This window comes from Sinocyclocheilus anshuiensis, unplaced genomic scaffold (genome assembly GCF_001515605.1).
Source record: "Sinocyclocheilus anshuiensis isolate Anshui unplaced genomic scaffold, SAMN03320099.WGS_v1.1 scaffold1236, whole genome shotgun sequence".
NCBI classification, from domain to species: Eukaryota; Metazoa; Chordata; class Actinopteri; order Cypriniformes; family Cyprinidae; genus Sinocyclocheilus; species Sinocyclocheilus anshuiensis.
Genome location: NW_015546096.1, coordinates 515,578 through 532,230, shown reverse-complemented (window position 1 = coordinate 532,230; position 16,653 = coordinate 515,578). Strand labels below are relative to the sequence as shown.

General features: G+C 37.3%; 1 protein-coding gene across 2 annotated transcripts; it reads right to left on the bottom strand.

The window, feature by feature from the left end:
- Positions 1-404: 404 nt before the first annotated feature.
- LOC107700231 (leucine-rich repeat neuronal protein 4) lies at positions 405-3,349 on the bottom strand. 2 transcript variants are annotated; one of them, XM_016501813.1, is made up of 2 exons: positions 3,228-3,349; positions 405-1,640 (listed from the first exon to the last, which is right to left on the bottom strand). In XM_016501813.1, the coding sequence occupies exon 2, from the start codon at positions 1,630-1,632 to the stop codon at positions 904-906; it is 729 nt and encodes a 242-aa protein (XP_016357299.1). In that variant the 5' UTR covers positions 1,633-1,640; positions 3,228-3,349; the 3' UTR covers positions 405-903. The 2 variants fall into 2 exon arrangements, with proteins under 2 accessions (XP_016357299.1, XP_016357298.1); XM_016501812.1 differs by having other exon boundaries at positions 405-1,637.
- Between the last annotated feature and the right edge of the window lie 13,304 nt (positions 3,350-16,653).

Sequence of the window (16,653 nt, the reverse complement as noted above, 5' to 3'; positions counted from 1 at the left end):
AGGGTGAAATGGAGATATTTTCCTCGCCTGTGACGTCACAGTTCAGGATAGTTGCTAAGGGTTTGGGTTTGGACAGTGTGTGTTCTTGTGTGGTCAACAGCCAATCTGTGTTGTCATGACATCCTTTCCCTGTGGCTGTAGAGTGAATAGTCACATGACATTTATGGTTCAGGTGACTGTCTCTAAAAAAATCAGTAAAGTACATATAATATGTTTTTAGCATATAATAATATAATATAATGATTTAAGATGTTAGATTTCAGTGTAGATTTTTGTATATGGTAATCACATGATATAAGAATATATTCAGTACACAGTTTCGACACATCTGTGATTTGGGTACATGTGGTATTGTATGGGAATATATATTTTATTTGATCAGGAACTAAAACGTCCAAAAAAACACAAAAATCTTTTATTTATTAGTAAGATTTACACAGATTTTCTTAGCAAACTCCTTCTTACCAAAGTGACCTAAAATGTGTACAAATCATTTGATCCGATCCAGGCCTAAATCTAAATGCGAAAAACTGTGATTCAGCCTTTTTCTTTGAAAACACATGCAGGAGGAAGAAACAGACATACACAAGTTTAAAATGTGTTTGTGATCAGGAAGTGGGCTCGAAATGGTGCCCATAATTGGAGTCAGCAGACCAGCAGTATACAAATTGTCTCTGTCCTAAATCACATTGGTAGACACTGACGAGCAAATGAGAAGAATGTGCTGAATCATTCGTCCACCTTCTCTGCGTCCCTCTTTCTGTTCATGCTCATTGAGTCATTCACTCCCTCTTTCCAGCACACTCACAGCGAGCGATCAGTCCACAGTCATTCATTTACTCCCATCATTCATACCGAGATGAAGTAAAAGTGCATTTTTTTGGCAACATACACACGCAGACGTTACAGAACTCCCTCAGTCTCGGTCCGCGTGGTGAATTTCTGCCGTGATTTGTGTCTCCACAGCAGCAGAGCCAGAATCAGCAGCAGTATGAGTCCCACCACACCCCCAATAATGCCCAGCTTCAGCGCAAGTCCAGAGTCTGTATTTTTGGGTTCAAATGTGGCACAAGACTGATCATCCTCTGCACTGACGCCGCCTTTATTCACCGCTTCTACACATATGTGCGTACCAGCTTCAACATCCTCCAATACTGCTGCCCTCTTTTTCTCCTCCACCTCTATCTTCTTATCCTTCACTTTGCCATTCCCTCTCACCAAGACATTGTAGTGGGTGACAATGGAGGTGGGAGCACACCAGTGCACCACAACCCCTTTGCCATCCTGTTGAGTCAGATACAAGTGGCGCGGTGGACTCGGGGGAGTGAAACCTTTGCTCAACCCCGGGCAGAGGCAGCCTGTGGCTTCTGCCAGCTCCAGGCAGGTGTGCTGCTGCTCCACACACATATCATAATTGCACGGATTGCGATCTGGGTGTTCAGAGGGAGTAGAGGATGTGCTGGGAGGCTCAGTGGTGACGTCCTCATATTCATTGTAGTAATCGCTCCCTCCAGAAGGGTGGAAACGGTGTTGAGTGGCATTCTGAGATGATGAAGATGATGACGACACAAAAGAGAGGTCCAGAAAGTTGATGCTGAGGAGAAGGATGACAGGACGTCCACACCCCAACATGACTTCTGCTAAAAACATAAAAAATAAATCAGTCACTAATGCCAAGTTCACACTCGATCGGCTGTGATCGGGGGAAAATCAACGGGTGATCAGCGCTCCGCAATCTTTGTGTGAACTACTCAACGTTGCATCAAAGAGGCTGGTGTTGCGACAAGCTACAGCCAATGAGAGAGCATGGCATGGGTTAAGGTCACTGAAAGAAAAACAGCAGCAGCAACATTCTTTCTTTAAGAAAAGTGTGGAAACAAGAAATTGAGCAAAAGTTTTCAGAACAGATCATCACGCAAATAGCTTGCAGTGCTAATTTCTTTCCATTTTCAAATCCTGTTTCATGTGTTGTTTTGTGTCATTCCTGTTCCACTTCTCATGCGTTTTTGTGACAAAACTGGTTTGGGGACTGGATAGAGTCATTGGGTGACAGAGTTGTTGTGATCTCGTGTAGTGTGCGACCTTTCATTATTAACCATTCTTGACTTATAAGTGTACCGTAAAATATTTACATAAACATTTTATGAATATGCTAGAAGAAAAATGAACTTTTTTATTTAATTTTTGAATAAAATTTAGCTTAATCTGTTAACACTTTTAAAAATGTTAAAGATTGAAACACTGTATTTCAAACGTATTAGCTGCTTTAGGTCATTACATTGACATCTATGCATTTAGCACATAATTTGATACAAAACAAGTCTAATTACAGTAACTCAGTAATTTTTTTTACAATGTTTTGTCAGGCAACATAACAAGAACTTCATAACATCTGAATGAAGTAAAAATTAAAATGAAAAATATGCATTTAGTTACACCAACAACATTCATTTTAAAGATTCAAACCAAGCAGAAATTAATCCTGCCTCAGTGTAACAGTAACAGCAATTGCCTGTTACCACTTTTTCAGGTGTGATCCTACAGATACAGGCAGTTTGAATGATTGATAGCTGCACATTCTGTTACAGCAACACAGTGTCTACACATGTCAACCTGACTATATTAGGCTGCATCAAGTACTTTTAGGGATCAAGCAGAATTTCCTGAATTGAAAAAACAGAAAGAATAATCACCACTGAGCTGGCTATGGAATGAATGCTGAGTAAACAGCCAGTGGAGCTTCAGAACCTGCTTTCTCAACTGACATTCTAGAGCTTCAGTGCAGATTAGCTCCAAAAAAAAAAATATTTACATTTAGCAGAGTGAATACAGACAATCCAGCAGTTCCAAATCACTCCATTGCTAAACACACCAGTTAGCAAACTTCTACACATATGGGAGTGAGTGTGTGTCAGCTGCCCTTGGTTAAAATATCGATTAACATTCTTTGCCATGGATAAACTCTATTTAAAACCAGTCAGAGCACATAAAAACACTCTAATGTCATTGGTATGAGTTTTGGAGAGAAAAACACTACAGCCATGTGATAAAGAAATGCAGGGTTTCTGGGTATTTTGATAAGTAAGTAAAAGGCTTTTGTATTGAGCCTGTCTGTTGTTTGCTGTCTCTCAGCTATTTTGTGACAAAACTAAAGTTGTAAGGTTAGCGTATTGAATAAAGAACTCAAACAAAGATATGAATAAAAACCAAAAACTTTAATTTCTTACCTATTTTCTCGGTAGTCCAAGAAATATTATCTTACGATCTTAAAACCTGACAGTATTTTTCTGGTATCCTCTTTCCTTTGCTCTCATTCCCTTGCTCTCTCTAACTCCCCAACAATCACCTCCTTTTTCTTCCTAACCCCATCCCCCTCTCACCCTCTTTCTCTCATCGCTCCACCTTTTCTAATTTAGTAGGCTTTCTGACCAAGAGCATGTGTGAGGAGTATGTGCACATGCCACTACTGAATCACAGCGATTACAGCTACATATGCAGGTCAGAAACCTGACGTGACACACACATGCACACACTCATTCAGTGCTTCTGAGATAATGTTGAGCAACGGCTACATTTGAACTCTCTGACTTCCATTAATGCAAAGATATAGTATTTCATGCACAACTGCACTTCAATTTATCTGCTGGAAACACATTCTTATGGTCCTATGGCAGCAGAAAACATGTTTTAGGTAAACACTGAACACAGCACAGTCGTATAGTCTTCCTGTAGCATGCTGGTTTGATAGCAAACAAGAGGGTCTTTATTTCATGAAGACTGCTTAACAGCATATGAATCAGGCTTCAGTGAAAAGCTTCATATGATATTCGAATGAAAATCTAACTAGAATTGTGGATTTGGTGTTCCACTAAAGAGATTTACTGTATCCCGGAAACAGGTGTGTCTTTGTGTGTGTGTGTGTGTGTGTGTGTGTGTGTGTGTTTATGACAGAGATTGGTTTTGGTGCAGCTGCTCTGGCCGCAGAGGGAAGTCTGTTTTTTTCCATACTCTGAATGACATAAAGAGTCAAAGTTCACATCATTCATAAATTTACGCACAATCGCACACTTCCGTGCATCCGCCTTTCATCATAATATACTTTTTTTGTTGAGTCATAGTTTCAATTGTGAAAAAGGTTCAGCAGAAAGACTGACTTCAGACAGAAAGTCCTTAAAATACAGTGATGATAGGTTCACCATCAACACACACACACACACACACACACACACACACACAATAAAACTGTTAAATGCTATTCAAAGTAAAAAAATGGTATGTTACTGACATTTGTAAACAAGTATACAAAAAAGGTTATTATTTTTAATAACAAAAAGCAAAAGTAAAGTAAGTAAAATAAGAGTCAGGGAAAAGGTAAAGACGGTTTTAATATGACCTTCATAAGTTAGTTAATAGTTCACGTGATAGTTTTATTAAACCTCTAGGACATAAAAGTGCCTGAATTTAAAGAAACATGTCAATTCCTATGTAATTTACTTGTACGTATGACAATATTTAATATTTAATGGAGTATTAACGGGTCATGCTGTCTGGATCATTTTCCTCTGAGTTTTTGTAGCTCCAGAGGAAGAGTGTTTAGAAACACCGGACAGATGATACATTGACACACACAATCCCCGGTGGAGTTTTGAGGTATTAAATGTAGTGACATATTTACATTACAAATCCATTTGTATTCTTTTAGGGAGGATTTTCCTCCAAGGGTTAAACTGCAGTTAGGAAACTGAGAGATCTCTTGTTATCCATGACTACTCTTGATCACAGGAAGTATGAAGCACAAAACCTCTGATGGTGTAACAGTGTTTTATTACAAAGCCTTCCTGCTGTTTGAGAATGAGGGAGGCTACAGGGTCTCAAATCAAGCTCTAAATTCCTCTTTAACTTAGTTATAGAAATAAAGGAATGCTGAAGCTCCCTCAAAACTACAAACGGGTATCAAGGATGCATTCAAACATGTCCTTTTCTTCTTTATACCCTCTGAAGAAACTGGACAGGTCCACACATGCACAACAAGACACAGACAACCAAAGCACATCCAGTTCCGATCCCTACTGAGCTGCTGGCATACTGCACCTTATGAAGCTCATACTGTGTATACTCACTGGCCAATATAAAATACAAAGTCCCATTCCATATTTGTACATGAAAGTGCTGTTGATTGCATTCACAGATCAGTCTTCATAAATACTAAAAATACATGGTTTTAATCATGAATATGTGTTTTCCAGAGAATCAGTCATATGGGAATATTTTTCTGTGGGAAAGCTGCATACGGGCAGCTAGGGATAGAGGGAGCTTGGGGGGTGGGGATGGGCGGTGGGACAATATGCGTAGTTGAATAGTTTAATATAGCACATTACTGCTATTTGTCGACACCTGCATGATACAACAAGCAAGGACAACTGTATTAAAGAAATAGTCCACCTAAAATGAAAATGTACTCACCCTCATACCATCCAAGATGAGTTTGTTTCTACAATGGAACAGATTTAGGGAAATTTAGCATGACATCCCTTGCTGACCATCAGAATGGAAGCTGGAGGAAGCGTTATTATGGATTACGGAGTCAAATATTGGCCGGAAGCAAAGGTTTAAAGATAAAATGCCTTAATGATGGATTTGTTTCTCAGAAACACACTGCTTTTCACTTCATAAGATGTCAATTGATGGACTGGAGGTGTGTGGATTACTTGTGGATTAGTGTGATGATTTTATCAGCTGGTTGGACTCTCATTCTGACGGCACCCATTCACTGCAGAGGATCCATTGGTGTATTGGGAAGTAATGTCATCTGTTCCAATGAAGAAATAAACTCATTTTGGATGACCTGAGGCTGAGTACATTTCCAGCAAATTTTCATTTTTCTTTTTAGATTTTTACACTTATAAATGCTGCAGTCCAGACGAATACAAGCTATAATCATGCACTCATTAAATTTAAACATCATTTTAAGAGGACAAAGTATTAATTCATCCTAACTTCAGACTTTTAAAGTATATGTAAATGCACTACGCATTTTATTATTCACAATCCTCCAATCTTTTCAGCCTCTGTCTCTTTTAGATGAACAAGTGTGCATTTCTACTGTCCCACTTCACTTCCTTCCTCTTCTGTCATTCTCTTGTCTTTATCTTCCTCTCCATTTTTCTCTACATCCAATCTGTCACACACACATATGCTCCTCAACCTCTCTCTCTGGGTGGGTGTCTCTGTGTCTCTCTTCATCACATCTGGTGGTGATTAGCTGGTGTGCTGAAAGCAGCTGCAAAGAAAAACAAGCACACATGTCATGCATCCCGCCAGACCTAGGGTGTGTTTGCTGGGAGAATGATATAAGTGTGTGTATTTCAGGGTGTAGTAGTTGTGTATATGTGTTTTCATCACAGTTTGTGTATTTGAGCTTTGTTATATCTGATTCATTAGTGACATTGAGTAGAAATGGATGTAACTTGGGGCAGCAGTTTCTGAATGACTAGATGTCTGGTTTATGTGAGGGTGTGTCCCATTATGAAATGCCCTGTTGTTTAACACTTTATGGTTTGTGATGCTTGGTCTATGAAGTACTTCCTGTCCCCATTACGCAGCACTTAATAGAGTTAAACTGGAATGGCACTGTGTGTCATCAGGGGTCTGAAATCATTTAAGAGTACATTCTGCCCACTACATTCTATTCTTCACATCTGCAGCATACTTTAGTCTCACACAGATTGCAGTAGTCACTGTCCGGAAGTAAAAATCTTCTCCACAGGGGATAGTATTGTCATGGTAGCCTACCTACATTTCAGTAGTCCTTACCAATACCAATAAACCCACGGTTCTCTGCACCAATTTCGGTACCATAATAAAAACTATTGTAATGCTATGAATAATTATAAGTAAATACGTTAGCATGTAGCCTTTAAATATTGTTACATTTTGTAAACATTGTATTAAAAAGATTAAAGTATTAAAATAACAAAGAAAGTGTCTGGTCTATTGCACTTATGCTGCAAGAATTAATGCCCAGATCTTTTCTGACACATCTGGGGTTCGTTTCCCAAAAAAAATCGATAGCCAATTATGGTCGCAAGGTCCATCGTTACCAACATAGCTCAACAATTCTCTGTTTCCCGACACCATAGTTCAAACCAACATTTGCAAACAGCGTGGTTGGAACTACAACTCTCGACCTGTGGTTAGAGGCATAGTTTCTTGTAAGACATGGACTTAAATAAATTATTCTCTTATAGGCACAATAAACAAGCTAACGTGCAATACAATCTATATCTTCCATTCCATCTAAATATATATACATTATAATATATTTTAGTGCATCCTCAATAAGCGCTGTTATTGAAGAGTGCACATGTGCATAAATGCCTGAACTCAGGAGTAGGACATAGGGAACCCACGATAATTCAAACTTCAAATAAAGCAAAATGACAGGGAACAAAAAATAGTAAATTAGTCATCAGATGGCATGTTCAATACAGCAGCATCTCAGAGGTCTCGATTCAGTTAATTAGCAGAAGTTATTACTCCACCACATGCGTGTGAAGTCATTAACTATATAGTATTGTTGAACCACTGTGGTTCAAACCACGGAGATGCAACTGTGTTTGGGAAACAGTCGTGACTAGTTATGCATGGTAGGTTATTGTACGTGAAACGTACCCCTGTTCGCGAGAGTGCAGAACTCAAGCTGAACGAACTCTGGCGTTTCTGACTTCCTCGCCTCTGATTGGACATAGCGTTCACATGTTAAAAAACATATCTGATTGGCTACAATGCTCAGTGCTGCAAAAACACATTGTAAATTGAAACCGTTGATGCTCTTTACAAACACTCATACAAATACCAGTACCAGTATTTTGACAACACTAATAGGGGAATCGATTATTTCCATTTTGTGTACAGGCTAGTTCTGAAAGCTAGCAAGTCTCTGTAAACTTTTTCACAAGTGTCAGCGCACACAGATGTGTGTCAAACATACAGAGCAAAACAGAACCGGAACACAATTTTAATACATTTTGCTAAAATATTTATTGTTAATACTGGATGTACAGGTAATACAATTACTATGTTCAGATGAGTATGTGTTCTATATTTAATCTATATTTAATCTGTGCTTTGTTTTTTGTTTTATCATTTTTAATTTAGTGAAGCAGTTGTAATTTAATGTTTATATTTAACTCATTTTTTGTACATGATGTATAGCATAGCCAGCATAGATACATTCACTACATTTGTTTTCACATCCTTCAAATTGCACATTGTTTGGAGGATAACACTGGCCGGAATGTGGAATACATTTGTAATAAAGATTAAAATAAATAATTTTCATAAAAATTATTATATTTTAATAATATTGTTTTGATTTTGATCACTTTAATCGAAGAAATAATCAATAGATTTATCGATAGATTAATGGATTATCAAACTAATCATTAGTTGTAGCCCTGAGCAAAAGAACACTCTGGTACCCGCACACTTGGAAGATGGCAAATGGTGTCTCCCTATGCTCTGAAGCTACTTAAATGTACTTTTTATACTTCTCCATCATTATGTCATTCACAATGTATCATGGGATTGCTCTTCCCTCATTAAAGCTGTTTAGTACACAGTCTTGTATCTCTCTCCTTTTGTCCGATTTTCTAATACTTTTTTGCTTTAAATTAAAGTTTGTAATGTAATTCATCTTGTAGCTGTTTGGTTTGGTTCATGACTTACCTCTTAATACAAAGACTTTTAAAAAAATCCCACACAAATTCAACTGATGGCAACTTTCATCATTACGGAGCCCCGCACATGACATGCAGGAAAAAAGTTAATTGTGCAAACAATTACTTTTTTTTCCTGCATGTCATGTGTGGGGCTCCCAACATCTTTGTTATTGACTGTAGTGAAAATAACTTTGGTTCAGAGGAGTTCAGTTTTAACTGTAATACCTGTCCAGTGTTCATTTTTTGTTAGGATGTTTTGTTTTTTTACTGCAGTTTCACATCAGAATCTGAATCAGGTTTATTTTGCGATAATGGCAATCAGTTAGCTAATCATTACTTACTTTACATAAACCTATGCACCATTCTTGTTTCAAGACCATTGTTTTTGCTCAAAAGGCTACATACCTGTGTCAACGCAAGTCAGATAATGTGGTTGTGTAACACTTTGCACTGGTTGTAATTCAGTGAATTGAGCAATATAATTCCTGAAAGTTATCAGCATAAACTGTTATCTGATAAAACCGCAATCAAGTCCAGACACTATTAAGGGGGCTGGCAGAGATTCTAATTTCTACAGGTCATGGAGAGTTTGTGCATGTGCATTTACCGCTCATAGTAGACATTTCAAAACCACTGGCAATTAAATATGCACATTCTGCCCTCAAAATCATTTTCTTGGGTTCACCAAGAAGTGAAATACTGAAGTGAAATACTTAGCATTAATGCAGTGCTGCTGTTCTCAGCTATAGTACACAGCGTCATTTCACAACTTTTATTGCTAACAAAATAGAAACAAAGGTAATTGTTTATGACCTCACTATCAACACAGCTGTTTGTGCAGGAACACATATTATATTGTGAACAAGGACTCATTCAGATTATAGTCAAGGGAGCCAAATGCAGAAAGACAGGGAGTGAAAGGAAGATACAGAATACTAGATAAGACAATCAAACTCTACAGATTCTAACAGCTGCTGTTTGACTGGAACAGGTTTCACCACACACCAAACACAAGCTGTACTTAGCAGAAATAATCTAATGTTCTTATCAATGCATATGGGAATATGAGTCAGGAGAGGCTAATTATAAAAAATAGACAACCACAGTGGTTTGACTGGAGTGATAATTAAGTTATTTCAGTCTGTTTAGCGAATGCAAACACATGCTGGCACACACACAGCTCACAGACCCAGTTCAGTCAATCTCAATCAAGCTTCACTGCTCTTTAGTCACAGACAGATTAACAGAAAAGACAGAGTAAGAACAAAACAGACAGACCCGAAGTAAAAGACTATGAAAAAGGTGAATATAAGGTTTTAGCAGTTATGAATTGCTCCTATAATTTGAATAGTGTGAATTTGTGTACACGTCACAGGGTGTTTAACATTCAGCCTTCACATTCTAGTTTGCTGCCAGATACAGTATGTGTTCAAAAAAGCTTTCTTGTTTAGACTTTAAGCCTAGAAAGAATTCTTAGTGGGTGTCAGTTATTGTGTGGTCTCTACTGTTAAACTGGGAAGTCATCTCATTATGCTGTGTGGGCATTCATTTTAACATGCCAATTTTAATGTCAAGATCAGGGATAGTTGCTTCTTGTGCCTCCTGCTGTCCTTCTGAATACCAACATGTAGTATGTTTGGTCACCAGATGGCATTTGGTTATTAGGTGAGGAGGTCGGTTAATATTATGCTCCCTTTTTAATTAGATATTAGCACTGCTAATTATCAACATCCCACTTGCAAACACATCAAAGTCTGATACCCAAGGAAAGACGGGACTTCTGGGAAAATAGGACGACCGACTAAATGCATACACCCAACACCAGATATCTCAAGCATTTATCACTAGAAAAAAATTCCCAGTGGAGAAAAGTAATCTGCCAATATAAGCATCATTTAACAGGTCAGATGCACAAAGAAATATAAGAATAGTATTACATGGCAACACAACCTAAAAGTAGCAATTTTGTGAAATATGTGTTTAACCCATGTAGGAGAAAGAAAATGAATTGATTTAAAACAAATACATTATAGTTCAAAGATTCGGTAAGTACGATTTAAAAAAAAGAAAAAAAGAAAAGAAAAATAAGTCTCTTATGCTTATCAAGGTTACATTGATTTGATTAAAAATACAGTAAAAACAGTAATACTGTAAAATATTTTTAAATTGTGAAATGTTTACATTCTTTTACGAACAGAAAGATCAAAAGAACAACATTTATTTGAAATAGTTTTTTTAACTGTATAAATAATACTGTCTCTTTTGATCAATTTAAAGGGATAGTTCACCCAAAAATGTAAAGTCTGTCATTAATTACTCACCCTAATGTTGTTTCAAACCCGTAAGACCTTCGTTCATCTCCGCAACACAAATTAAGATAATTTTGATGAAATCCGAGAGCTCTCTGACCCTCCATAGACAGCAAGGGTACTACCACATACAATGTCCAGAAATGTATCAAGAACATCGACAAGATAATTAAAAGTAATTTTATGAAGTTACGATAATACTTTTTATGTGCAAAGAAAACAAAAATAATGACTTTATTCAGCAATTCTTCTCCACCGTGTCACCCTGGCACCATTTTGGAGAGTATCAAAGTATCATCACGCGTGGTGCTGCTAACCTAGAACACACATGCGCTGCGCCTCAGAGGAAAGCACACAAATGCATCGTGATACTCCCAAAAATGGCGCTGGGGTGACGCGGAGGAGAAGAATTGCTGAATACATTTTTTTTCCCCCGCACAAAACGTATCCTTGTAGCTTACAAACTACAGTTGAACCACTGATGTCACATGGACTATTTTAACAGTGTTCCTGGTAACTTTCTGGACCTTGAACATGCAGTACTCCTGCTGTCAGAAAGCTCTCGGATTTCATCAAAATGATCTTAATTTGTGTTACAGAGATGAACGAAGGTTTTACGGGTTTGAAACAACATTAGGGTGAGTAATTAATGACAGATTTTTAATTTTTGGGTGAACTATCCCTTTAATCCATCCCTGAATAAAAAAATCTTACTGACCACAAACATTTCCAAGTTTATATATATTAGGTACTAAAACAGCTTTTTGATATATGGCAGACTGATATTGATATGGCAATCAAAATGAACAGTGACATTTAATTCAATCTAGATTGAGTCAACAAAACCATATGTAGGAAATCTTTGTCTTAAAGTGAAAAGTGACGTGACATGTGGCCAAGTATGGTTACCCATGCGATGCAATGCTACATTTATCCAAATCTGTTCCCATGAAAATGATGGGGAGAGAATTTTAAAGAGATAGTTCACCCAAAAATGAAAATTCTGTCATTAATTACTCACCCTAATGTTGTTTCAAACCCGTAAGACCTTCGTTCATCTCCGCAACACAAATTAAGATAATTTTGATGAAATCCGAGAGCTCTCTGACCCTCCATAGACAGCAAGGGTACTACCACATACAATGTCCAGAAATGTATCAAGAACATCGACAAGATAATTAAAAGTAATTTTATGAAGTTACGATAATACTTTTTATGTGCAAAGAAAACAAAAATAATGACTTTATTCAGCAATTCTTCTCCACCGTGTCACCCTGGCACCATTTTGGAGAGTATCAAAGTATCATCACGCGTGGTGCTGCTAACCTAGAACACACATGCGCTGCGCCTCAGAGGAAAGCACACAAATGCATCGTGATACTCCCAAAAATGGCGCTGGGGTGACGCGGAGGAGAAGAATTGCTGAATACATTTTTTTTCCCCCGCACAAAACGTATCCTTGTAGCTTACAAACTACAGTTGAACCACTGATGTCACATGGACTATTTTAACAGTGTTCCTGGTAACTTTCTGGACCTTGAACATGCAGTACTCCTGCTGTCAGAAAGCTCTCGGATTTCATCAAAATGATCTTAATTTGTGTTACAGAGATGAACGAAGGTTTTACGGGTTTGAAACAACATTAGGGTGAGTAATTAATGACAGATTTTTAATTTTTGGGTGAACTATCCCTTTAATCCATCCCTGAATAAAAAAATCTTACTGACCACAAACATTTCCAAGTTTATATATATTAGGTACTAAAACAGCTTTTTGATATATGGCAGACTGATATTGATATGGCAATCAAAATGAACAGTGACATTTAATTCAATCTAGATTGAGTCAACAAAACCATATGTAGGAAATCTTTGTCTTAAAGTGAAAAGTGACGTGACATGTGGCCAAGTATGGTTACCCATACTCGGAATTTGTGCTCTGCATTTATCCCATCCTAAGTGCACACACACAGCAGTGAACACACACACACCGTGAACACACCCGGAGCAGTGGGCAGCCATTTATGCAGTCAGGGGTTCGGTGCCTTGCTCAAGGGCACCTCAGTCGTGGTATAGAAGGTGGAAGAGAGCGCTGTACATTCAACCTTTGGGTTACAAGTCCGACTCTCTAACCATTAGGCCACGACTTCCCCTTGTCATGAGATGAACTGACAGAATAAGGCCACACTCGGTATAGAAAATCAAACGATGTGACCTTGATTAGAGTGCACACTTACTGTACAGTAAGCAGTATGGGCTTTCTCATTACGGCACAGCAGACGTTCCTTCCATCAGAGAGGGAGGGAACCAACTAGAGAAAATGAACTACAGAAATATGAAAGAGTCAGTTTACTGGCATATTATGAGTGTATAAAATAGAAAATTAGTCTAAATTTATAGCTTACATTCTCAAAAAATATAGTCCTTATTTAAAATGTGCCTCTTTCTCTCTGCACTCTCTCTACTAAATTTGTTAAATCCATTTGCAAGAGAACAGAGACAGAGCAGCTTCTTTTTTGATACTTCTCTTTCTGTATGGTAGTCATGGTAACACAGACAGTGTTGAAAGATTATGCAGGAAAGTCTGTGAGAGTTCATTGATGCCCTCTTGTTAATGGGCAGCATTACAGCACTACATGTGTTCTGTTTCTCATTCTCTCAAAATTAATGATATAGAAACATGTGCTGAACAATACAGTGTGTGTCTTAATATTTAGTTTCACATACTCACTATTATTTGCTCATGTGCAAAATCAGAATTAGTTAATAGGCTATTTAAATTTAATAAAATAGTTTGAGTAAGTAGAGTTTTTTTTAAATGTGATTTTCAGTGAATTTGTGGCCAAAAACTAGGCCTATTATGCACAACAATCTCTGTACAATTCGCAAGTTAATAATTATAGTAATAACAAGTAACAAGTTAGCAATAATTATTATTTACAAGTCCTTGGGTAATAATGGATCATATTTTAATACTAATCTGTCATCTGTAGTTGTAATGTAGCCTACCAATCTGGGGTGCATTTCATCTACAATGACGTAAATCGCTGATTAACCACCATAGTATGATGCATTGCTGTGGAAACGAAGCTAGTCACGATTGTTTCCTGAACGTGGTTGCATCTCTTCTGCTAAATAATTGATTCCAAACTGTTGTATTGAACATGGCACCTAATTTACCATTTTTGTTCTATGTTATTTTACTTTATTTGATGTTTGATTCATCGCGGGTTCCCTATTGCGTCATACTCAGGGTTTTTTTTGCAAAAATATATAGATTAAAATCTATATAGAATGGAAGATATAGACTGCTTGTTAGCTTGCTTATTGTGCCCAAGAGCATAATGTCTTACTAACAAGCTTCTAACCACAAGTCGAGAGCTCCAACCACATAAGATTGCGACTCTGTTTGTGAATGTTCGTTTGAACTATGGTTTTGGGAAACACCAAATCGTTGAACTATGTTGGTAACGACGGAACTTGCGACCATAGTTGCTTTTGGGAAACGCACCCCTGTCTAGTCCTCTGAAGGCTGACATGGCCTTGTCACAAACATTACCTCAACCGTGCCCAGTTAGTCTATGAATAATTAAAAATAATTTTGTCAGGGACAGCATGGCTGCCAGCTCAGTTAGGCCAGGTTGGTTTGAGCAGCCAGCACCATGACAACAGCCTCTTCAGCCAATCAGAGACAGAAACAGAGCTGCCCCAGATCCACAATATGCCCACACTATGGTTGGACAGGGGTAAAGGAAGAGGAAGGAGAAGAAACATCAGCGACAATGATGCCACACAAACACAGATATGTTCATTAATGTTTTTGAGTCATCACAATTGCAGTTTAAGCTCAGCTGCACTTAAAGCTGTTTCAGGGGCCAAAATGTTAAATTGCTACAGCTACATAAATGGTCTTTGTAGAAAAATTTCAAAAGCAACTAACTTATATGTCCTTTTTTAACTTTGAAATAGCATTTTCAAATCATCCTTGATGGTGCAATGACTTGTAATAAGTTGAATGGCTTCTGTTTCTTTCCCAAGCGCACTCCAAACTGTTCTGGGAGAATGTAAGTTGGTGAGTGCCTACGAAATTCCGCAAAAAGGATGGGTTGCTTTACGGCAGTAATGAATGCACGTGTACAGCTATCCATCGTAATTACGAAAGTAATATATTAACTATAGAGAGCTCCAGTGTTGACAAGGCTACACAAAACTATATACAGTTGCTTTAACTGAAACCTGGAATAGTGTGATTTTACAATTAATATTTTAATTGTATTAGTCCTGTCATAGTTTATGATAGAGCAACACTAGGTTAATTGAACAATTTAAACCTGATAATTTGCATGGATTTTCATCAAAAGTGCCAGGTGCTTAAGTAAATAATAATTAATTTTCCCACTTACTGAATTTCTGTCAAAGTTTTTTTTTTTTCAACGATTATACAAGGCTTTATTGCTTTTGAGACTATTTTCAACTATTAAATCACAAATAATTGAAGCCATTTAAAATGAATTTAGCAATTAGTTGGAGCTCTTTTGCTGCTTTCTAAAGCACTTATGAAGTGGTTTGCATTTGGCCAGACACTGAACTCGGCTGAACTCTGCCTCTATTACAGCACAGATTCCACATCAATCTGGAGTTCAGTTCAGGCCTGAGGTGAGTGCAGCTGGTACTCTTCTGTACATCACACTCAGTTGAATGTCAGACATGTGTATATTTCAGGACATAAATCATACAATTAGCATATAATTTATTACAATTAGAATCTGACTTCATTCATAGGAAAAAAAGAACAAGATTAGTAGGATCACCTGAAGGCCTTGTCAGTGTATCTGTTAAAAGTGAATAAATAAAGTTAGAACATGCAAGAACCTGTGGCGTGTCTCAGACAACATTCAGGAAAACAGATACATCAACTTCAGCTCTAAACAATATTTATATGTCAGATTTTATCATGGTGTGTCAGCTGATATAAACCATCATGTCATATGTCATAACATGTTTGTATCACGCTGGTGTAGTCAACACACCCGGGGCAGAATTTATTTTCACTTCAGTTCGCTTTGCTTCTTCAGTGACAGCAGATGACAAGAAGCATGAAATTACAGGCATCCATAATAACAAAAACATGGTCTCTTCTCTTTCATTCTCTTACTCTCCTGATGAACTATGAACTTTTCTTCTTTTCCTTCACTCACCCTTTTTCTCCCTGTGCTGATTTTTCCCTTTCTCTGTCAGAAATCTATCAACCATTATTTAGGAAAAAAAGAAGAAGAAAAAACAATGAATAAGAGATTTACAAAGTTACAAAAAGTATTAGGACACTTAAAAATCAGTTAAAAATGCTATTAAAATTCATAAGTATTATTTGATTTAAATAATAAATTTAATAACGTAATATATTAAAAAATATATATAGGCTATGTTACAGAATATGTATAGGAATATTTATTGTTTTAATGTAGGCTATCTATGTCTATAAAACATTAATTTATTATTTAGTCAGTAATGTAGATCATAATTTTTTGTTAAAAAAAAAAAAGTTTTATTGTTTTTATTTGTCACGAACTATGATCCGCGCAGCGAGTGTTGTTAAACCCATCGCGATGTTCCGCGTAGGAACCG

Coding starts and splice junctions, on each gene's coding strand:
- LOC107700231 (XM_016501813.1), bottom strand. CDS start 1,632: ATGTTGGGGTGTGGACGTCCTGTCATCCTTCTCCTCAGCATCAACTTT.